Raw genomic sequence first — 25462 nt, 5'->3', positions numbered from 1 at the left:
CCAAGAACACCCCCCCTTTCACTAAATCAAGAAACCCCCCAAAAGAGATGCTTTTGGCACTTTATCAGTAGTGCGATTACAATGGCTACTTGCCAATTTTGGCCTTCGTGGACTTCTGATTTTGCTTATTACAACCTCTTGATGGATTACAAATCTGGAACTTTACAATGTGCTACAATTTTGAAGCAATACAAAGCAAAGAAAGGCCCTATTGCTGAAAGTAACACTTTTGTCCACACAACCCTACAATCTGATAGCAGATTTGGAAAGTAGACAAAAATAATGCACTTTAAAAAAAAGGAACCTATTTTCGATTCCAGATGTGCTCGTATAGAGTGTTTGAAGTTGCAAAATGCAAGATTATGCAGGTATAGTCACCAAAAAATGCAATTTCTAAACAATTTGTGCGCCAAAACTAGAAAAGAGCTACACCACTGAAAATTTTAGGAAATTCTACCCAATTTCAAAAAAAATTGCACTTGATTTGGAGTCCGGGTGACTAAGAGATGGCCTCCTGAAGTCGGACTACAAAATCAAAAATCAATTTGGAGAGAGTTTGCATTAGCAAAAGATGGAGTTAAATTTGATGGTCATATAGTCATCACAACTACTTAAAATGGCCTTGATATGATGGTTAGACGATCGTCAAATTTAGCCTCATGGATTTGATGATGTCAGCACACCTTCAACCCTCTGATGACATTATTGTACGGAATGGTGACGTCAGCGTACACAATGGTGATGCCAATGTACAAATTCGTATTGTATGAATTGTACGGACATGAGGTAGAAAAAATGACGTGTTCGGTTGACTGGATTATTGTGCCGAATATTGGTTGTACGGCCTGCAAAGTAATAAGCTCGCCAATTAAATAAAACCCTGTGAAATTAATACAATATTCCGAAATTGTAGAGCTGAGGTGTGACTGCCCGGTTTTGCAAAAAAAATTTCTTTGCCTAACCAATTGACTGGAAAAATTCCGAAAATAGCAAATTTGGAAAAATTGTAGAGAAAAAATTAAATCAGATCCAAAAAACAAATAATCAAATCAATTGAAATGACCATACCTGAATTGCAAATCGGGGCCTTCTAGTTTCGATTTGCAAATTTTTTTGCCTCACGATCAACTTTCGCTCAACATAGGCAAATTTATAGTCAATCTTCACTGAATTGACATTCCGAAAGCAACAGTGAGGTTAGATCTGGCTCTAGACGCTCCTAATTTCTGTGGATGCTCCGGATTCAGGTCGAGGTGCTGAAGCATGAATGGTCTTGAATGGCTATGTGTAGAGAATCTCCCCGAGAGCTTTGATACCATGTAAGAATTTGGCTTAGGCCAGAATTCACCCAAGACCAAGGAACTCAAACACAAGCACAACAGTAGACCAAAGAGAGAGTATGATCAGAATGACGATATATTCATTCAATATGCCATATATGCCACATCGACCATATGAGAGTACACTAGGGGTGCCTATATATAAAGGCCTTAGGAGAGCTTCTAGAATGCATAGAAGTCAGCAACATGATAAGTCATACAACCAAGCATATGTCCACCAGATATGGGTTATGCTCCATTAAGCACGGAAGTAAGTGCGATGATGTGAGGATAAGCCTACAATGGTGTATCACACAAATCAGTGGTGTAGACATGTGCTAAATTAACAGTTTCATGCCACGACGATTTTGTGTCATGCCATTTTTAACAGTTTCAGCTATGTGGATCATAGTCATCATCAACTCAAGTGTAGTGAGGTGGGATATAGAAGCATCCAACTCAATACCCTGACTCAATAGCACTTCTTGGCCTCACCTTCTTTATAGGTCCTTTTTGTGTGTAAGGAGATATAGGTTTTAATTGACAAACACCAATTACCCTGCCTTTTTTGATTTTTATCTATTGTGTTTTATCGATTAGATGTAGGAACATATGCTTCAATTTCTTTTAGAACAATATGAATTAACAACGTATCAACACAAAATTAGAGAGTTAGAGTTACAACTAAAATTAAAATATTAATAAAACTTAAAAGATATTCTTTTTTTTTTATATAAAGCTTGTGATAAAATTTTGAGGGGTTGTAGTTGTGGGTATGATTCTCAATGGAAGCACTACCAACTATGAGCATCAACTATATACTTGTCTTGAAGAGCACCATGACTAGACTCAATTTTGCTTGCAAAACCCATGAACTCAACCCTCACCGCGTTCCCCATGTTATGATCAATGAAGAGTTTGCAAAGTGTTGCCTTGAAATCTTGAGCCACTTTAGGAATTGTATATGGGGTAATTCTTGTACCAACAAGGAGTTGAAAACTATAATATTTTGGACTGAATGCAAAAACAAGAATCTGGAACGGAGTGGTTATTTTGTTCCATTTCTCTACCATGATGTGATGTAGTTTGGAAGAATTTTTCTTCAAGATCGTGCTCTTTTGCATTTATGATGACTTTGATCTTCTCAATCATTGAGTTGATGCCATCATATCCCTCACCCAAGCAAGGCCTATCCATTTTAGCATAACGGATCGTGCTCAATATAGTGAAATCAACAAGATACTCAATTTGATCCCACCAAATGTCATTTGGGATCATTTACTTAACCTTTTCTGCCCTTGTAGTACTTGATTGCCTCCATATGATCTAATTATGTCTGATCACCATGTTAACAGTGCCTGAGAACCTTCATAAGTCGTCTCAACACGTGTATTGTAGGAGACATTGATCTCAATGATCTATTTCAAAATCAAAAATAAAAAACGATAAAATTTACATGAATTAAAAGTAAAACAATTAGTAAATTAAAACATATTTATTAGTTAAGTTACCTTAAGCAGCTCCAATGTTGGGAATTGTCTAAATATGTCGTGTGATATATGGTGATTGGTGATGAACATTTGGATCTCCTTGACATCGACATACACTTAATTGATCCATTCAATTTTGGTGTCAATTTTTTGCAGAATTAGGTTGAGGGATTGGACAGCACAAAGTGTCCAAAAAATGCGTGAATACTGCTCTTAAATCAATAAACCCAACTACCCTATGGTTTTTGCTATTGTATGCTATAACTTGCACAACATTTTGAGGGCCATTTCCATAATGGCTTGAGATTTTTTTTAAAATTAAATGAACCATCCTTCACCTTTCCTTCACAATCCACTACTTCAAAAAACATATTCCATTTAGGAGACATTGCAATAAATATTGATCAATGGGTGGTTTGTTACATCATCCCATCCAATACAAATGATGGGCACCCTTGGTTTGACCCATGAATCCCTTAGGCTTCAACAACTCGTTTACATGTTTCACCTTTATCCAATAAGGTAGTACACATCTTCTCATAACCTGTGGGCTTTGAAACCCCTATGGAGGCTCATTCATCGGTCTCACCATTTTTTGTCAATATGGCAAGCAAACAAGATTGAATCCCTTAGGCTTCAATCTTGATGGGCACCCTTTCACATTGATGGGCACCCTTGGTTCGACCCATGAATCCTTTAGGCTTCAACGACTCCTTTACATGTTTCACCTTTATCCAATAAGGTAGTACACATCTTCTCATAACCTGGGCTTTGAAACCCCTATGGAGGCTCATTCATCGGTCTCACCAGTTTTTGTCAATATGGCAAGCAAACAAGATTGAATCCCTTAGGCTTCAATCTTGATGGGCACCATTTCACATTGATGGGCACCCTTGGTTCGACCCATGAATCCCTTAGGCTTCAACGACTCCTTTACATGTTTCACCTTTATCCAATATGGTAGTACACATCTTCTCATAACCTGGGCTTTGAAACCCCTATGGAGGCTCATTCATTGGTCTCACCATTTTTTGTGAATATGACAAGCAAACAAGATTGAATGCATATCCATTAGTTTAGAGACATATAGATATCTCTTGATCAATGATCTATTTAGACTCAATGTGAAATGCCATTTCCAATAGTCCTTTTGATCTCTTATGTGTTGAGGTCACATGTTGTTCTTCAAGTACAAGCTAAAATGGATGGACCTCTTTACTTAGAAGATTGGGAAGTGATGAGGAGGTCTTCGATGCTCAGTCTTTAGCAAAGGATAAGTTGTAGCTTGTTTCCTTGCTGCGTGATCTGCTTTTGCTTGCTCTTCAATATATGCCAATACTTGTTTCCCTAGAAGAAGACCTTTACCATTTGGGGTGCTAGGAGAATATTTTATGCCTTGTTGAGGGATAAAGCACAAATGTGCTTTCATTTGATTATATGAGCTGTAATATTTTGCTTTGCAATGACCACAAAATTCAAGTGTAAACTTCCTTGCCTGGAAGGTGTTGTTACCAACTCAACATATTTCCAAAGTGGAGAGTGTGGGTCAGTTTTGAAGTGGGATTGGGTCCTAGAGCTAGAAGTACTTGTCATTCCAATACCTAAGACAATAACTTATATAAACAACATGGATAGGCACACACCAACAAGAAAAAAAACATAAAAAAAACACTAGAACTCATTTGTAAAAATGATGTATGGAGAAGAAATCCCAAAAACTTAAAATACTTACCTGTTTCTTTGCTAACACTTGCAAATGTGTAGGAATAACACAGCAACCAGCTTGAAGCATTCAATGACCAAGCTTCAATTTTCACAATGGCAAGTGAAAAATAAGTATAGCCATGGAGCAACATGTTTATCTTTTCTTATTCACAGTAGCAAAAATTAAATAGATTTTGTCTTTTTATTGTTTTGTATGGGCAAATGTAGGGTTGGGGCATAGAATTACAATCAAAGACTTTTTTGTAAGAAATTTCAAAGGCTGCTTGGATTCAAGGTTACAGACATGGTATTGTTGAGGTTACAGTCCTACAAACGATCTTACCTGAAGGGCAGTGTTGTAGAGTAGCTTAAGCCACAGATTTAGAGGCCTTTCAAAATCTCAAGGAGAATAGGTAAGGTTGCGTATAAGCTAGAACTCCTTGAGAACAGGAAGATTCATAATATTTTCATGTGCTATGCTTCTAGAAGGCTCTCATATTGCAGGCCTTTCCTTCAGTAGAGTTGCCCCCATCTGATGATGAAGAGAAATTGATTTTGGAACCCAAGATAATTGTGGATGTAAGAGAAAAAGTCGAGAAACATGGTTATTTCAGAATATTTGGTGAAATGGCAAAATTTGCTAAATGGAGGATGCTACTTGGGAAGGAGTGGAAATCTTTGCTCAGCCTTGTCTGAAATTACTTAAGGACAACCAATAATTGGGATGAAAGGACTGTTATGCCCCCTTTGTCTAGCCCGTATAAGTTGAAACTTCGAATAATAAAAAAATGTAAAAATATTTAAATAATAATAGTATTATTTATTTTTATGATAATAGTAAGTATGCATGTGTAGGCCAACCTGATATAAACATTAAACAGTGTTGATAAAACTGTGGGCCAACCTTCTCATAATATCCTCTTCCTAGGCTGACCCATTCCTTTATAGCTTCTACAAAGTGGTATAAATGGCAGTATTGAGGAACATTTTGCGGCACCTTTTGGATGGTGAATTGTTATCCAGGCATTGCTGATCGACAGCCTCAGCAGGGACAAAACCCCCCATCATAGAGATGGTTAGGTGAGGATGAAACCCCTCCACCTACATTCATTGTTTGCATTATAGATCTGGGTACTAAATGTTAAATAATAACCTGATAATCATACTGATCTGAGAAGTGCAGACTGCACCTTAGTCTTCTCCCATTATATCATATGATAGCCTATGTATACACTAGACTTGGCATTAAGATGGGCAGCGATCCTTTTCATAAATTATATCTTGTACTAACTATGACAATTTGTTATGTTAGTTAAACATTTGATAATTTCCTTTAGGTGCTGATTTCTTCAAGTAGTGCTTGGGCCGACCTAGAGAGGGTCATGTCCCTTTAAGGGACATGCCCTTTGGTCTTGATATAAAGGGTAGGTTTTATTGTAGTTTGAGGACACACAATAAACACAAGTCTACTCCCTCAAGCAATAATACTTATACGAATTCATTGCAGATATAAAACAAATTCAGATCAGAGTTAAAGGTGATAACTTCTACCTTCAGAATTATAAGATCATCTTCAGCACTTTAATGATATTATTGAAGTCTGAGTTTTAGAACAAAATTTGCAGAAACTTTACATGGTATTAGATCTCTGGTAGTAGAACCTAGGCTCTACAAATTTAGTAATCAGACCTTACATATATCTAGCATCATTCTCATATCTTCAATGGCATACATAATTAGACCCGAGGATAGGTTTGATGGGAAAGAACACTTTGATGCTTGGAAATTTAGAATCATGATGATTTTTGAAGAAAATGATTTAAAACAATTTGTTGAATCAACATCTAGACAAACTACAGGTGAACCTCATAAATCCTTCTGGATTAAAGGAAGTAGGAAAGCTATTCAGATCATATTAGATGGAGTGAAAAATGATATTGTACCCATGCTAACAAAACATCAAACAACATTTGATATGATGAATGCACTATTAAATGCATATGAGGTTAACAAGGCAACTAGAGTTCTAGCACTAAAAAGACAACTAAATCACATACAAATAAAAAAGGGAGTATCGATGAATTCTTACTTCCTAAGGGTTGCCAGCTTAAGAGATGAACTTGCAAGTATAGGAACCATTATTAGTGACACGAAACTAACATTAATGGCTATAGATGGATTACTAGATTCATGGGAAACTTTTGCTCAAAGAGTAAGTGCCAGATATAAATTTCCTGACTTCAATAGACTTAAGGGAGATTGTCTTCAGGAAGAATCCAGAAAACTAAAGAAAGGGGTGAAATTGAAAACAAAAGATGAATAACTTCTAACAAAACATGAAACAACATTTGATATGATGAATGCACTATTAAATGCATATGAGGTTAACAATGCAACTAGAGTTCTAGCACTAAAAAGACAACTAAATCACATACAAATAAAGAAGGGAGAATCGATGAATTCTTACTTCCTAAGGGTTGCCAGCTTAAGAGATGCACTTGCAAGTATAGGAACCATCATTAGTGACATGAAACTAACATTAATGGCTATAGATGAATTACCAGATTCATGGGAAACTTTCGCTCAAAGAGTAAGTGCCAGAGATAAACTGCCTGACTTCAATAGACTTAAGGGAGATTGTCTTTAGGAAGAATCCAGAAAACTAAAGAAAGGAGGGAAATTGAAAACAAAAGATGAAGAACTTCATGTTCTTAATACAAACTCCTATAAAGGCAAGAAGCAACATTTTAAGAAGAAAAGGGGTAATCAAAAGAATGACAAATCTAAGAAATATCTATCCAAAATAAAGTGCTTCAAATGTGAAAAGTTTGGACACTATAGATCTAATTGTCCTAAGAATTCTAAACAACAAGTGAAATGTACAAATGTTTCTAGGGAAGAAGATAACTATGATCTTGAGAATTGTGTATTGTATTCCTCATTATCAAATGAAGTCACCATCGGTGATAATTCAACACATTCCATCGAAGGAATTGGAAATTGCACCTTGAAACTAAAATCAGGAAATTCTTTTCTTCTCAAAGGAGTACTCTATGTACCAAGAATAAAAATAAATCTAATCTCGATTACAACACTTGAAGATGATGGACATAATGTTACATTCATGGATGGTAAAGTAATAACCTGGGCTAAGAAATCCTCAATTAAGAAAGCAAAGTTGATTGGTCAGAGAAAAGGGTATTTCTATGAATTCAATTCAGAACCTAGTCGACCTATTCAAGCCTTAATTCATGAAGCTGTAGACATAAATGAAATATGGCACAGAAGGTTAGGACATCTAAATTTCAAAACCTTATCAACTATGGAGAAGATGGTTATTGGTTTACCTAAACTAGATAAAGACCACTCAAGCATATGCAAAGGATGCACTCTGGGTAAGAACACCAAAAGTCCATTTCATGATAGCACTAGAAAAACCAACAATGTTTTGGAATTAATCCATTCAGATTTATGTGGACCTATGTCTATTCTTTCTCTTGGAGGATTTTGGTACCATATTTTGTTCATAATGACTTCTCTAGAAAAACATGGATTTACTTCTTAAAGTGTAAAGAATTAGAAGAAATCCTAAAGAGATTTAATGAATTTAAAACATTAACCGAGAACGTATTAGGACATAAAATTAAAACTCTTAGAACTGATAATGGAGGGGAATACACCTTAGATTTGTTTAAAGGGTTTTGTAAAGAAACAAGAATTAAGAGAGAGTATACTATTCCTTATAACCTAGAACAAAATGGGGTAGCAGAAAGAAAGAATAGAACAATTATAGAAGCTGCTAGAGCTATGATATTTGAACAAAATCTAGAATATTATCTTTGGGCAGAAGCCTTTTGTACTGTTGTCTATATTCAAAACAGAAACCCTCACTCCTACCTTAGAGATAAAACTCGTGAAGAAGTCTTTACTAAGGTTAAACCCAATATAAGTTATCTTAGGATTTTTGGTTGCCCTGTATATATCCATGTTCCAAAAGAAAAAAGAACTAGTTTGAACCCTCCGGGAGGAAAAGCACTTTTGTAGGGTATAGTGAAACATCTAAAGCATATAGGATTTTCATATCTGGACTAGAAAAATATTGAACTTAGTAGGGATGTAATTTTTGAAGACGATCTAGCATTCAAAAGAGTAGGTTCTGAAGAACCCTTTCCTTTACCTAGTTTTGAAAGAAATATTGAGTTTGAGTCTCAGAGGGAGAACATGGAAGAAATTGAAGATGAAATTCAAAACCTTAATCTTGGAGAAAATCAAAATTCAAAGAAAAGACCACTTTCGGCTATTAAGGCAGTCGAGGAAGCACAAGACTTTGCTGCACCTTTTGGAACAATCAGAGAAAGAAAAAGACCCAAAAGATTTTCTAGTTATACAACAAATATGAATGATTTCTCTAAATCAGAACCAACCAATACTTTAGATGCAATTAAACATACAACTTGGAAAGAAGCTATGACAGAAGAATACCAATCTATTACGAAGAATGATGTTTGGAAAATTTTTCCTAGACCTAAAGGAAAATTTGTTGTTTCTTCCAAATGGATATTTAAAATAAAGCATGTTGCTGACGGTAGCATTGAAAAATATAAAGCTAGATTTGTAGCCAGAGGATTCTCTCAGAAAGAAGGGATTGATTATGAAGAAACTTTTGCTCTTGTTGCCAGATACACCTCTGTGAGAGCAGTTCTAGCCATTGTAGCATCGAAGGGATGGAAAGTGCATCAGATGAATGTAAAAGCAACATTCTTAAATGGAAAGATTAGAAAAGATGTATATTTTGGAGCGACTTGAAGGATTTGAAACTCATGATCCTACCGTTTTTGTTTGCAGGCTCAAGAAAGCTCTCTATGGGCTTAAGCAGGCTCCAAGGGCTTGGTATGAAAGAATTGATAAGTATCTCACCGGCTCAGGATTCTCCAAAAATGAAGCCGATCCAAATTTATATTATAAAAGGGATAAAGATGATATGGTAATTCGGATATTGTATGTTGATGATTTATTAATAACAGGTGATGATCATCTCATAGATCAATGCAAGAAAGATCTAATAAGAGAATTCGAGATGAAAGTCTTGGGACTCCTTCATTACTTCCTAGGATTGAAAGGACGACAAAATTTTGACGGCATTATACTTAATCAAGGGAATTATACATAAGATATTTTGAAGAGATTTGGAATGTGGAATCGCAAGTCTATGTCTTCTCCAATCGAGACTAATCTACATAAACTTAAAGAAGCAACAACAGAATCACCTTTCATAGATTTTACTCTATACAGACAGATGATTGAGTCCCTTATGTATTTGGTAAATACAAGACCTGATATTTGCTATGCTGTTAATGCCTTAAGTTAGTTTATGTATGAGCCAAAGGAGACTCACCTAGTTGTAGTAAAATACATTATGAGATACTTACAAGGCACTCTTTATCTTGGGCTCAAATGTGAGAAAGTTGACTTAGATTTACATGGATTCACTGACTCAAATTGGGGTGGAAGTGTTAAAGACAAAAAGTACTTTAGGATGTTTCAGTTTAGGATCAACAATGATATCTTGGATATGCAAAAAACAGTCTTCAATAGCACAAAGCTCCATAGAAGTTGAATACCTTGCTCCAACGATGGCCTCTTGAGAAGTAGTTTGGCTGAGGAAGTTACTTGTGGGATTATTTGGGCAAGCCATGAATCCTACGATTATTCATTGTGGTAATCAGAGTTTCCATCAAGCTTTCGATGAATCTAGTTTTCCATGATAGGTCCAAGCATATCGAAATTCCTTACCATTAAATAAGAGATATTGTAGACAGTAATATTGTAAAATTAGAATACATTTGCATTGCAGATCAGACAACAAACATTCTCATCAAACCTCTCTCTAGAGTGAAGATAGATGACTTTAGGAAAAGATTGGGTATGGTTGAATTATAATTCATTTGTATTCTTTAAATTATTAATAAAATAATTTTATTTGTCAGGCTATTGACTGTTATGGGCTCCACCATCTATACTCATTATTTAAGAGGTGACGATCTCTGAGGTAATGAATACTTGTATTAAAGACATTATGAGAGATGATGATCCCTTAGATAATGTATTGAACAGTATAAAACTACTGTTAGATCTAGGTGAGTTCAAGATCATTTGTGACATAAGCATTTCCATGTCTATGAATCACTACTTGGATAAAGGAAGAATTGATTCTTCAAACTTTATCCTGTGTTCTGGTAGATCTTAACTCAAGATTAAGTTGTGATATAGGATTGCCAGTTCCTATGAATCACAACCTGGATAAATGAAGAACTTAATCATTCTTTAGATTTTATCTTGTGTATTGTATTACATGCAATATTGACATCACTAGTATAAAGTGATAAGTCATATCACAAGATGGTTATATGACTTAGTATCATATATTACATGATACCATTTCTCTTAGAAGATTCAAATAGATATAGAGTGTCAATTTATGCTTATTCATCACAATTGATGATGCTAGATATGTTATCTCTCAGTATGATTATCAAGTTAAGAGGGAGTGTTAAATATTATATTTAACATGATAATCATACTAGTCTGAGAAGTGCAGACTGCACTTTAGTCTTCTCCCATTATATAATATGATAGCCCATATATACACTAGACTTGGCATTAAGATGGGTGGCGATCCTTGACATAAATTATATTTTGTACTAACTATAACAATTTGTTATGTTAGTTAAACATTTGATAATTTCCTTTAGGTGCCAATTTCTTCAAGTAGTGATTGGGCCGACCTAGAGAGGGTAATGTCCCTTTAAGGGACATGCCCTTTGGTCTTGATATAAAGGGTAGGCTTTATTGTAGTTTGAGGACACACAATAAACACAAGTCTGCTCCCTCAAGCAATAATACCTATACGAATTCATTGCAGATATAAAACAAATTCAGATCAGAGTTAAAGGTGATAACTCCTCCTACCTTCAGAATTATAAGAAGATCATCTTCAGCAGTTAAGGATATTATTGAAGCCTGAATTTTAGAACAGAATTTGCAGAAACTTTAAAGTAAAATTAAGTTTATTCCCATTACCAAATCAGGTCTGGACTCCTTATGCTCCCTGGTCACAAAAACATCCAAGCAACAGAAGCAACAGTTGCAGACCCAATGTTAATAATAAATATAAGGGTTTCCTGAAGCATTGATTGGTCAGCAAGTTTCCAGTATCATCAGCAAGGCCTGCCATCTCAAAAACTGTTGTTTGCCAGGGAACATTCCATGAGTTTACTGTAGGATTTGGGTGATTATATCAACCAGCTAAGAGCTAAGGTCACACCCTCAGACCCACCCTACTTCTAGAAGAGTATTTTGATTTGCACCACTATGCTCTGTTCTGGAGGATCATCAACGACCACGAAGAGGAGATCTGGGCACACTCTGGAGGCACTGAGAGTTGTAGTGAGTCTTGGGACTGATTATCTGCAGACCCTCATAAGCATGCCATAGGCTGTAGATTGGTTAGGCAGATCGCCCTTATATGTGTGCTCACATATAATAATTGTTTTCTGTAATTCTAAGCGTTTTATCAGATTCAGATTTTGCAATCATTTCAAGAAACTGAATAAACATTATGTTGGGTTTTGCTGTGCTTCATTTTGTTATCAATTTGTTTTTTCCAAAATGAAGTTGACTGCTAGTGGTTTGATGATTATCTTCAAATTTATGATTGACACTAGTGCACCACCATATATCCTTACCGATGGTCAACTCATACGCATACCTAGTTATGTCTAATTTGAAACCAGTCTATCATGATCATCTGAAGCCTATTCTTGACCACTGCTAATTATAGTCATTCTTTTGAAAATAAATTCATGTTTGGGGATGACCTTTAGCTTAGGTGCCACCATTGGGGTATCTTTAGTGTCAATATCACGTGGGACTTTCACTTGGCCTTGTACACTGAACATGCCACACAATTGGTGAATGAGATGTGGCAATTTATACAAGTTCAACACATAATCATGTCTGCAGGATTGGAACCTGGGGCTCCGCTTTGGAAGCTCCGAAATTATTACCACCGATGCCCATCCTAAACAGTCATGGTCAATTTTTCATCATGAATAGTTGAGATTATTTTATTAACTAATAATATTAAAATTGTCGGATTCAATATATTTACCACAGTTAATCATGGTCATGGCGGTTTTAGAAGAAATTCCAAGTTAGCATACAAGACCCTTTTTTAGCTCTTAATTGCTTGTAGCTACTGCAAGTCTTGAGTGATAAAATTTGATAGGAGAAGAATATAATACAAAAGAGGTTACTGCCTTTAATTTTGAGTCTGACATTAATATGTAACACTTGCTAGATTTACTCATTTAATATTTAATCACTGGTAACATCTGCATCTCTGATTAGATTTTTCACATCCTGGTGAAGAGTAAATTATAAATGAGAATTCTACCTTTTATATATGGTAGGCTTGAAATTGTTCTTCATTAATAATCTTTAGAATCTAACCTTATTTATTCTGGTACTTCAGAAAATCTTGACAAGGAAAAATAGTCTCAACGGAGTTGAGTACCGAAATGAGCCAGCCATTTTCGCATGGGAGCTTATTAATGAGCCTCGCTGTATGTCAGACCCTTCTGGTCGTAAACTCCAGGTAGATAAATAATTTAAAGCATTAGTCCATTCATGCCTTGGTTCTTGTTTTTCATCATTAGGAACATTTACATTCATTTACATTTATGTGCTTTTTCCCAGAAAGTTTTATTTTTATGTTTCTAAAAATGCTATCATCTCATATGCAGGCATGGATTGAGGAAATGGCAAAGTTTGTAAAATCATTGGATAATAAGCATCTTCTCACTATTGGACTGGAAGGCTTTTATGGGCAGATTACACCTGATAAATTTGAAGTGAATCCTGGATATTGGGCTGCATCACTTGGTTCAGACTTTATTCATAATTCACAAGTTGAAGAGATTGACTTTGCCTCTGTCCATGCTTACCCTGATAGTTGGTAAGTGATTTCTTGGGAATCTATTTCAAAATAACCTTTGAACATATGGTAAGCATTCATTTTCTAATTCTAGAGCATTCTATGAGCACCTATGGTCCTATGTGTCTGTCTGTTATTCAATATTTAAAATGCTATTATGTAGTTTCTATGTTCTTTCTGATGATGTGGCGGTAATCATAGGATTCCTGATGTGGAAGTAGAGGATCATCTCAAATATATCTCTAAATGGGCAACTTCTCATATTGATGATGGAGAACACACTCTTAAGAAACCAGTGCTTTTTACAGAGTTCGGACTTTCTTCACACCACAAGGGCTTTGAACCAAGTCAGCGAGATTTACTATTCAAATTTATGTATGACAAAGTATATGAGTCAGCTAGGAGAGGGGAAGCTGGTGCTGGAGCTTTGATTTGGCAGTTTTTTGTGGAGGGTATGGAAGAGTATAGGGATCAGTATGCTTTTGTTCCATGGCAATTCCAATCAACATATAAGTTGATCATGGAGCAATCTTGTAGATTGCTAACACTGAGTGAAGGTGAATTGAGAGGAAACCAGAGTTTACATGCTGCATGTCCCAAGTAGCTTAATCAGCAAGTGGCTGCATATTGAATCATAGAGAAGAAACATCTTTTCTGGGTATGAGAAAGAAAGAGCGGCACATCATTTATTCTTTACCTCAAGGAGACTCAATGGTATGGCTATGCTTTACAAGACATCTAATCTGGTAACAGATCTTCAATTACATGGTGTTGAATTGATATTCTACCAAACCAAGTTATAAGCCCCCTAACTTGGTACAATTTTCAGTATGACTCCCTTTCAACATAACTGAATAAGAGCTGCTGGTGATCCTATCTGTAAATTGAATTATGTAACTTCAATTCTTTGAAATTCTTGCAATGGTGTATTTATTAGCTAATTAATTAGTAAACCAAGGGGATTCCTATTACAAAGTTCCCTTGACATAAAATTTTAATTATTTTTAATAAAGGTTTCCATTTTGAGCATGATAGTCAAATTGTTCATCTGCTTGACAAAGGGATTGTGGGGCTTGAGGCTCAAATATTTAGTTGATATCAATTGTTTCATAAATATTGTTTTGATAGTTGTCAGGAAAATTCATTATCTACAATATCTGATATCTGCATAGCCACAATATCTGATAACCATATTTATATATTCATATTGCCGCAAATTTCATGGGGTTGCTTACTGGTACTTCCATCTCTCCTGGCAATTAAAATTGTTTGCTGTTGCTCTTTCATTTGACATTAAAAATTATATGAAAGAAACCTGTTTCAACATTTGATGGTCATGAAACTGTTATCGTAAAACAGCAGAGTAATGACTAGCACTGACCTGCACCTCAGATTATGCTATGTAGAAAGCAGTCACAAATCCAGAAAAAGTTTCTAATTGTTAGCTCTTATATTGAACTGCTACAAAGTGGATTTATATAAGAGTGCTGGGAATGAACTATTGTAGAAACTTATTAACAGTAGAAAACAGTTAACAAATGGATGTGACCAAATAGTCAATCTGGAAATTTATGAAGGGATATTCAAATCCTTGTGCTATGTGATCTTATATGGACACGGCATTCGTTGAATCTTTATAAACCGATTTTCATAGATTTCTTCTGTATATTATTTGCTGTATAGAGACATAATTACACTTTGCCACACTATCTAATGAAGATTCACTAAGCTCTACATAAATACCATAAATGAGGAAAGCAGCTTACCATGAATCTTGCTTGCAGGTGATACTGACCCACCGATCTTGTACAAAGTTATAAGTTGAATATTGGAACTTTATATTCCATCTTATCATCCCAATCAAAGCAGTTATTTTATATCATTTGTTTTAAGTACACTCCATGGTGTGAGTTTGACAATAAAAGAGGGGTTAAAATTTATTCAAACCAGCAAAAATACAGAACAAGGGTATCAAACAGCCCTATCAAGATCAACCAAGTGGCTAAAATGATGAGACAGATCCAAAGGTAAATGACTCTTATCCACAATATCCCAATTTTGCATGTATTCAGTAACCCATTTGGCAAGACAATATGCAACACCATTCCACTCCCTGAGAATGTGAGTAAAAGTATCAGTTCAAAGAAGCACACAACTCAAGAATTTGATTAACAACTAGAGTTAACTGCCAACAAACATTCCCAAAATGCTCGAGTCAACAAATGTACCATGACCTGTGAATCTGTCTCACAAATGATCCTTTTCCATCCAAGAACAAACATTCCTAGAATGCTCTCAAATCAACAAATGCACCACAATTTGTGAATCTGTCTCACAGATGATCCTTTGCCATCCAAGAACATAGGCACAATCCACAACATACAAAATAGCAGTTGACTTTATCAAATTATTACAATGATGGCCTTTAGAGATATAAAACATAAACTGATCAATCTCCAAACCATCTCTACCAACCCCACCAATGCCAGCAGGACCCATGTTTCCCGGAGAAGATCCATCTGTGTTGATTTTAAGAATACCCTTTGGAGGTAGACTCCATCTCCCCAACCTATTAATTTTGTGAAGAGGGTGTCTACACCTATTCCTCAAGAGCAGGCTTTGCTAAGAAGTAATATGATGAGGCAAGTTGCAAGGACGATCTTTCAACTTACATTAGGCCTAATTGCCTATTCACAAAAATGTTAAATCACAAGCCCTCAAAGTATTCTCACCATTTCAAACTACTGCCTTAGCATGTCAAGGAGTACTCACAACTCATTCAATGAACAACTCCACAAAACTCACTTTCCTATCCTTCTTGGATACTAGAATATAAAGGTGCAAACAAAGATGTCTTAGGGATTTGATGACCTACACCCATTCTTTGACAAAATTGTCATTATGTTTTAGTCTCCAATGGTCAAAAGGTCAGTGAATTGATAGGTTTTAGAAATCCAAATTTCCCCAAATACTTGGAATCATCAATTTTGCTATTAGGTCTATGAGCGCCCAATTAGCCTCCTAATTCCATTTTTGACCCACAACTCCAAGACAACTTATGATTGCTTAAAACTAATGCAGGATTTTGATACCCTTTTTTGGTTTCTCTATCAAACTTTGAAGTCTAGGTTAGGATGAAACCACTTGATTAGGTTTGCATTTATATGGTACCTATTTAGCTAATTTGTCTTGTTACATAGGTTTGTTGACATCTTTGTTCTTTACCATTCAACTAGTTAATATGACATTGCCAACACTTCAACTAGGTCAAATACAACCCAATATGTCTTCTTACAATAGGATCAAACCCCTTGATCACACTCTTCAATCAATCACCCTACTTTGCTTTAACAAATTTGCTGTCACATTGAGATGCTAGGCTCTTAGGGCTTGTTCTAATAATTAGCCATGAGAAGTGGCAACAAAATTGGACTTTGGATATTAATGTGCATACGTGGGCCTTGCAATCCACAAGGTTCAGATTTTCCCAACTGTGAATGCAGGCCCAAAACCCATTGTTTGTCTCCAAACCCTAGGTGATAAGGGTTTTACAATAAGTGATAGAAAAACAAAGTTTCCTCCCTTATTGCACAACTTAAAATCCTAAAACTTGATGCAAAAGAGAGATGAAACAAAGCTCTAAACATATCTATCAATCATTACAATCTACCAATCTAGTGACATAAGAAACACCTAGAAAAAGAAAAAGAAAATGCTACAACTTCTCACTAATCTATTCCACAACTTGCCAAAATCATCAAATCTCCCCATGTATGAGCCATTACAAAGGCTATATAATGTGTTCTCAATTGCTGACAACTAGCTTTTGAATGATTTGATTATTGGGTAATTGCTGACAACTATTTTGCTATTTCACAAGGACAATTTTCAGGGATAGTGAAACAACAAAATTTCGCTATTTAACAGACATAGTTTAAAGGGCTAGTGAAATAGCAAAAAATCTTCAAATTGTGGTCCAAAACTATATCAAATCACCCTAAATGGACTCTAAACCCATTCTATGCAAGTTTGGTGTTTCTTTTGGCCAAGTTTGACTTGGGACTTATAGTCTTGTTGCCCAAGCAAATTGTTTTACAATTGAACCTTACTACAACATTGCTCCACATGACTCATGTGACCTTATTACGCTCAATTTGCTCTACTAGGGACCCAAATTGGTTTTGGTCTTCAATGCACATTTGAGGTGCTCTATACCATACTCTCTAGGAGAAAAAGTCTAAAGTCCTTTTAGAGACAAAGTGATCTAAAACGATGTCTAGTTTACTGATGTCTTCCTCCAACATCCATGTGGCTTCCAAGTTTGGTAGCCCACTCTGTATGATCAAGTGTTTCCAATACAACTTGTGTTGTGCTCTCTTAGCCTCTTTGGTATCCAAAATGCCTTCAATATGTGGTGTCTTTATCTATGGTAGTTCATTTACCCAATCTTGATGAGCATCTCCATCCTCTATACCTTAAAACAAGGTCAAGTCTGCAACATTAAATATATAGGAGAAATACCTATATCAGGTGGCAACTTCAATTTGTAAGCATTTGCTCATATTTTGCTAAGATTATGCAAGGACCTATTTTTCCTCATCATAAGTTTATAATGATTGCCCTTGGGAAGTCTCTCTTTGTTTAGATACACTATTACTAGATCTCCAACAACAAATTGTACATCTCTTCTTCTGACATCTGCCTAGTCCTTGACCTGTTGTGAACTCTTCTGCATATGAGCTCTTACTTGTTCATGAACTTCTCTCATGGCTTCTTCCATGTCATCAACCTGAGCACTCCTTTTGTGTAAGCCTCCCTTGGTTCAAAAATCCTCTAAGATGTAGCCCATGGACTATTTCAAAAGGACTCATACAATGCTCCTATTAGTTGAAGCATTGTAGGCGTATTCTTCTTATGGTAGTAGTACTTCCCAATTTTGTTCATGATCATTCCTCAAACACTTCAATAGGTTTCCAAGTGACCTATTTACTACCTCAGTTTGCCCATTAGTTTGAGGATGATAGGCAAAACTGAAGGCCAAATTTATCCCCATCTTTTTCCATATTGTCCTCCACAAGTGTCCCACAAATTTTCTATTTGGGTTAGATACAATGCTCAATGGCAATCAATGTAACTTGACAACTTCCCTAAAAAGCAATCCTGCTATATAAATGACATCATTTGTAGCTTTGCAAGGGATGAAGTGGGCTATTTTTGCTAAATCTATCAGCCACTACAAATACATTGTCATGAGGAATCCTTGTCCTAGGCAATCCCATTACAAAATCAATACTCAAGATTTCCCAAGGTTTGTTTGGAATAGGCAAGGGTTGATATAGCCTCACATTACTTGAAAGTCCCTTGGCTCTTTTGCATATAACACAACTCTCTACCATATTTCTAACATTGTTTGCCAACTTGGGCCAATAATAGAACCTTCTATCCAGGTCTAGTATTTTGTTGAGTCCAAAGTGACCCCCCTAGACTATTTTGATCTTTCTCTTTGATCACATTGTCCCTCATTGAACACTTGGGTACACAAAATTGACACCCCTTGAAAAAAACTATTTTGTAAAGTGTATGCAGAATACTCTCTGTGGAAATTGTTCTCAAAATTGTTACACACATCATAAATGGCCTTGAAATCACAATCTTCAACATACATCTCCTTGAGTGCTTGACAATTAAACCTCTTGAACTATCAAAGCCCTCCTACTAAGTGCATCTACCACCCTATTGGCTTGACCCTTATTGTGTTTGATGATGAAGGTAAATGCTTGAAGGCTCTCTACCCACTTCATATGCCCCTGGTTCAATTTTTCCTATCCATTTAGAAAACTCAAAGCATGATTGTTAGTATAAACAAAAAATCCCTTAGGAAGCAAGTAATGCCTCCATTTCTTGAGGACCTGAACCATAGCATATAGTTCTAGGTCATATGATGAGTACTTCCTTTTTACTTCATTCAACTTTTCACTGAAGAAAGCTATCGATCTGCTTTCTTAACTTAATACCGCACCAATAACCAATCCACTAGCATCGCATTCTATAGTGAACACCTTGTTAAAATTAGGTAAAACTAAGATAGTGTAATGTTCAACCTTTTTCTTCAACTTCTCAAAACTTCTATTTGCTTCGTTTGCCCAAGGAAACTTCACCTTTTCCTCCACCTTTTATGGTTTCAAGAATTGGGCACAAATATGTTGAAGATATAGCATGAGTCAGATTGTGAAGTTTGATTGGCACACACATAATAATAATAATAATAATAATAATTAGTATTTCTGATTATGTAAAAATAAATATATCAAGGCTTTTAGTCTGAGCACATATCTATTAAATTTGTATTAGTAATATCATCTATCTAACATTTGCAATCTGCACAACATCACATAATTTTCGTGGTTTATGTGTTCATTGATCAGGTAACATAACACATGTAAATTATATTATCCTCTGTTTATGACAGACCACACTCATCATATCCCTAATGACATATTTATGTTATGTTAGTTAAGCAATGTCTATGTAATGATCGAGGTTATTAACTGATCAAGGTTTATTTTAGAACGATTGTGTTTATGATTAAAAACATCATCACACACGTAGTGTCGTGACCCTACATGGCATAGAGCACATAGAGTCATGCCCCTACGCAGGTATGACTTTGTTTATATATATATATATAACAAATCAATTAATGTAAATTACCTTCAATGATATCTGAGTCTAAATGTTTTCTTCTGCAACATTTTGCATATAATATTAATAGACCTCTATAATATTATCATAGTCGTAGATCCATCTAAGGAGTAAAAGAGTTAATTCAATATTACACACTATCTTTGATTTATATTCCTTCACATGGTATTAGAGCCTAAGTGATAGAGTTCAAATAAGATATTGAAATTACCATTCAAACTTCATAGTTACACACAATCTATTTAGAAGCGCAACCATGGTGAATTGTGTTAGATTCGAGGACAGACTCGAAGGTGCATCACACTTTGTATCATGGAGAATTCAAATAATGATCATTCTTTAGGAACTTGAATTAGAATCATGTGGAAGGTAAAAAAAAAATGCCAAACAATGAACCAGATAAAGCCATATGGAAAAGGCATAACAATAAAGCCATGAAAATTAAATTCTAGATGTTGTAAAGGATCATATATTACCAATTATATCAAAATTGAAAACCACCTATGATATGTTCAATAATACAAAGTAGACAACTTACTTTGAAATAACATCTTCATATCAAGATGAATAAAGGGGAAACAATTATATCATATTTCATGAGAAGTTTGGAATTAAAAGATCATCTTTCAACTATTGGAAATCATGTAGATATTTAAAAAAAATCCTTGATAGCCCTTAAAGGGTTACCAACTTCTTGGAAATCCTTTATCTAAGGGATCAGTGCACGACCTAAACTATCTACATTTGATCAACTTAAGATAAGATAATAATATTAATGTCCAACAAAAGACCACAATGAGGGTCTAGGGGAATGACTTCACCTAGGAAGAATCAAGATTAATTACGAGAGGGATCGATCCAAATAAAGAGGAAGAAATACAAGCCCTTCATGCAAACACAAACAATAAAGGAAAGAAAATAAATTTCAAACAAAAAAGGGGGAAGAATAAACAAACCTTCAAGAGAAGAGATATGTCTAAAATACAATGCTACAAGTGTGATAAAGTTGGACATAGTCACATGTATTGCCCGGAAAGAAACAAAACTCATGCCTCCATAGTTGAAGTCAAGGAAGCTAAAAATTTACTATTCTTTTTAGCCTTAGCAAGTGAATTTAACCCTTACAAGAATACTTGGATAATTGATAGTGGAGCATCTCAACATATATATTTGGATTCAGAGGTTAGCTCAATTTTTTTAAGGGACACTCAACTAAAGAAGTTACAACAGGGAACAACTCCACCTATCCAGTGAAAGGAATTGGGACCCGTTCAATACAATTGAGAACTAGAGTTATCCTGCAACTAAATTATGTACTATTTGTACTAGACATCAAGAGGAATCTAGTCTCCATTTCTAGTCTAGAAGACCAAGAGTATCGTATCACTTTTCGTGAAGATACAATTCCATCTTTGTCCAATACTTCTAACATTAAGAATGCTATCACTATAGGATTTTGAGATGGAAGTATATATAAAAGTTTTAATCCTCAAAATCTAGCATTAAATCATGAAGTTTCCAAAGCAAATGAAATATGACACAAAAGGTAAGGACACCTCCATTTTCGTGCCCTACCCTCTATAGAAAAAAAAATTGTGACAAGCTTACCTAGTCTAGATTATGAACATATTGGAACCTGCAAGAGATGCGCTTTAGGAAGAATTTCTAAGGTTCTTTTCCACGCAACAAACATAAATAAAAAATTGTACTTGAACTTATTCACACTGACTTGTGTGGGCTAATGACAATACCCTCATTAGGGGGATTTTTGTATTGCATGATTTTTGTTGATGACTACTCTAGGAAGACCTGGATTTATTTTAAAGCTTAAAAAATGAAGTGTTATTAAAATTCAAAGAGTTTAAAGCATTAATGGAAAATCAAACTAGAACAAAAATTAAGACTTTGAGATCAGACAACGTAGGAGAATACATTTATGGAAATTTCATAAAATTTTGCACTTTTGTTGGGTTTAAGAGGGAGTATATAGTAACTTGTAATCCACAACATAATGGAGTAGTAGAAAGAATTTTTTTTATTGAATCGGTTAACGCCATGATAGAAATCTCATACAACATTTTTGGTTCAAGCCTCAAATACAAAAATCTACATTCAAAACAGATGCCCTCATTCAATTTTAGAGAATATAACACCTAGAGAAGTCTTCACTGAAAATAAACCAAACTTAAGTCACTCAATAATTTTTAGTTGTCCTGTATATATTTGGGTTCCTAAAGTGAAGAGGTCCAAACTAGAACCCTCTGGAAATCAAGGTATATTTCTTGGTTATAGTGAGTCCTCTAAAGCCTACAAAGCATATATATTCTAAGACAAAGAACAACTAAAATCACTAGAGATGTCAAATTTGGAAAAGATGTCTCATATAAGATTTCTAAAAAGATTGAAGAACCAAATGATGAACCAATGATAGAATTAGATGAAAATCCTAGTGTTGATATTCAAAGGGAGATTTTTTTTTCAGAAGATCATGTACTCACATAATCTAATCTTGAAAATGCTGAAATTTGACCCAATAGGAAAATACCACTATGGGAAAGAAAGATGATTAAATAAAATAATGTAACCCTTGAAGAAACCTTTAGAGAAAGTAACAAAAAAGAAGTCACTCATGCTATATTGTACTTATAAGTGAGCTCATCAAATCTGAACCATCAAATGTTGAAGATGCCTTAACATGGCAAGCCTGGAAAGATGCCATGATTGAAGAATACCAATCTTGAAAAATGATGTCTGGGATATCGTACCTGGACCTAAGAATAAATCAATAGTCTCCTCTAAATGGCTATTCAAAATTAAACTTGCATTAGATGGAAGTATTGAAAAATGCAGGCTAGATTTGTTGCCTAAGAGTTTTCTCAAAAGGATAGAATTGAGTATGAAGAAACATTTTCTCCTATTGCACGATATACCTTCGTAAGAACTATAATTGCCATTGCTGCATCTAAAGGATGGAAGATCCATCAAATGGATGTAAAGGCCACATTCTTAAATGATGTTATTGATGAAGAAGTATATCAAAAGAAACCATAAGGATTCTTCATCCATGACAAGAACTCTCATGTGTGTACATTAAAGAAAGCTCTCCTTGGCCTTAAACAAGCCCTTAGGACATGTTATGAAAGGATAGACAGTTAGCTCACCAAACTAGGGTACTCTTGAAATGAAGTAGATCCAAATATATAATTCAAAGTATCAGATAGTGTAATGTTAATACTTGTTCTCTATGTTGGTGATTTGCTAATAACAAGGGAAGATCATCTCATTCAAAATGTAAACAAGACCTTGCATCTGAACTTGATATGAAAGACTTGGGTTTCTTGTACTATTTTTTGGGACAAGAAGTGTGGAAAAAAGAGAACTATATTTTCCTAAATAAAGGAAAATATACTATTGACATTTTGAACAAATTTGGAATGATGGATTGTAAACCCTTATCTACACCAATTGAGACAAACCTTCACAAGCCTAGAAGTGATGCATTTGAATCCAAATGTATAGATCCCACATACTATAGACATATAATTGGTTCATTGATGTATTTGGTGAATACTCATCCTAAAATATGTTATGCTACAAATGCATTAAGCCAATTTATGTGTGAAACCAAGAAAAATCAACTTATGGAAGCCAAACACATTTTGAGATATTTACATGGAAACATTGGATTCGGTCTAAAGTATGAAAATGTTGAAATACAACTTCAAGGTATTCAGATTTAGATTGGGCTGCCAACTATGTTGATCGTAAAAACACTACCGGATGTTGTTTCAGTCTAGGATCTACAATGATATCTTGGGTTAGTAGGAAGCAATATGTAGTGACACAAATTTCTACTAAAGAAAAATACATAGCAACATCTATAAGAGCTCGAGAAGCAGTTTGGTTGAGAAAGTTACTCATTGGATTATTTGGAAAATCCTTGAACCTTACAATTATATACTGCAAAAATCAAAATTGTATAAAGTTGTCAGTAAATCTAGTCTTTCACTATAGATCAAAGCACATCAAGATTCCGTATCATTGCATCAGAGACATGGTGGATAGAAATGTCATCAAGCTGGTATACATCAACACTGATGAGGAAACTGCCAATATATTTACCAAACCCCTCTAAAAACTAGAAGTAGAGCACTCTATAGATAAACTTGGTATGATTAAATTGTAATTTTAATTCTTCAGATTGAGTATTAGTTGTGTTTAAATTTAATATATACTCATTTATATTTTAAATGTTAAAAGAGTTACTATTTTGCATATGTGAATTATGTCATAAAGGTGAGGATCTTTCATTGATGTATTTGTGAGGTTGCTATTGTAAGGTGATGATCTTAATAATGGCTTAACTTGTTATCATGATGGACTACATTAAGTTTCTATCCCTGAGATTATGACAACCTGATTACTATTCATGATGGAGACTAGATTAAGTTGTTTTCCCTGAGATCATAATTGTTATGTGATAGACTACATTTAGTTGTTTTCCTGGAATGTGACAGAGATCAGATAACACATATCCTTCTAGGATATAACATATTCTTCTAGAATATGACATACTCTTTGGTAGGCAACATAATCTTGATGCTAGTGCACACATCACAAGAATACGAGATTGATAAATATCATATGGATGATATTTCTAGTTGCAAACTCTATACAAATTCAAACTATCACTTTGAAGATGGCCGTGTTATTTAAATCCTCCCTTGCTAAGAGGGAGAGTTGAAGATATAATATCAATTAGATTGTGAAGTCTGATTGAAATAATTACATGCATGCACGCGCGCGCGCGCAGAGAGAGAGAGAGAGAGAGAGAGAGAGAGAGAGAGAGAGAGAGAGAGAGAGAGAGAGAGAGAGAGAGAGAGAGAGAGAGAGAGAGAGAGAGAGAATATGTATTTTTTATTGTGTCAAAATTAATAGTATATGAAGGCATTCAATTTGATCGCATATCTATTAAATATATATTAGTAATATCATTAGTCTAATGTTTGTAATATGAAATTATCATGTTTCTATGAAAAATCAAATTCGCAATATCCCCAATGACATATATATGTTATATTAGTTAAGCACTATTTATGTAATGATCGAGCTTGTCATTAATCAATTGGGTTTATTTTAGGACAATTGTGTTTATGATAACAAGCTTCATTAGCTATGTATGGTCATGACCCTATGTGGCATACACCATGTTGAATCACGTCCCTACATGGGTATGACACTTGGAATATATA

The 25462-nt window shown here is 34.9% G+C and overlaps 1 protein-coding gene across 1 annotated transcript in view; it reads left to right on the top strand.

Annotated features, from left to right (window-relative positions):
• The window catches only part of LOC149532669 (mannan endo-1,4-beta-mannosidase 2-like), a 99018-nt gene extending 84476 nt beyond the window's left edge, over window positions 1–14542 (top strand). The window contains exons 3-5 of the mRNA XM_089804833.1: window positions 13047–13169; window positions 13318–13529; window positions 13710–14542. Of these exons, the coding sequence (XP_089660959.1) occupies window positions 13047–13169; window positions 13318–13529; window positions 13710–14112 (738 nt within the window). The 3' untranslated portion in view covers window positions 14113–14542. The remainder of the gene's footprint in view (window positions 1–13046; window positions 13170–13317; window positions 13530–13709) is intronic.
• The last annotated feature ends 10920 nt before the right edge of the window (window positions 14543–25462 follow it).

Source organism: Cupressus sempervirens, chromosome 10 (assembly GCF_028749045.1).
Source record: "Cupressus sempervirens isolate cs-2001-9-10 chromosome 10, ASM2874904v1, whole genome shotgun sequence".
NCBI lineage: Eukaryota > Viridiplantae > Streptophyta > Pinopsida > Cupressales > Cupressaceae > Cupressus > Cupressus sempervirens.
The sequence above is the reverse complement of the archived record's forward strand: the minus strand, read 5'-3'. Positions and strand labels throughout refer to the sequence as shown.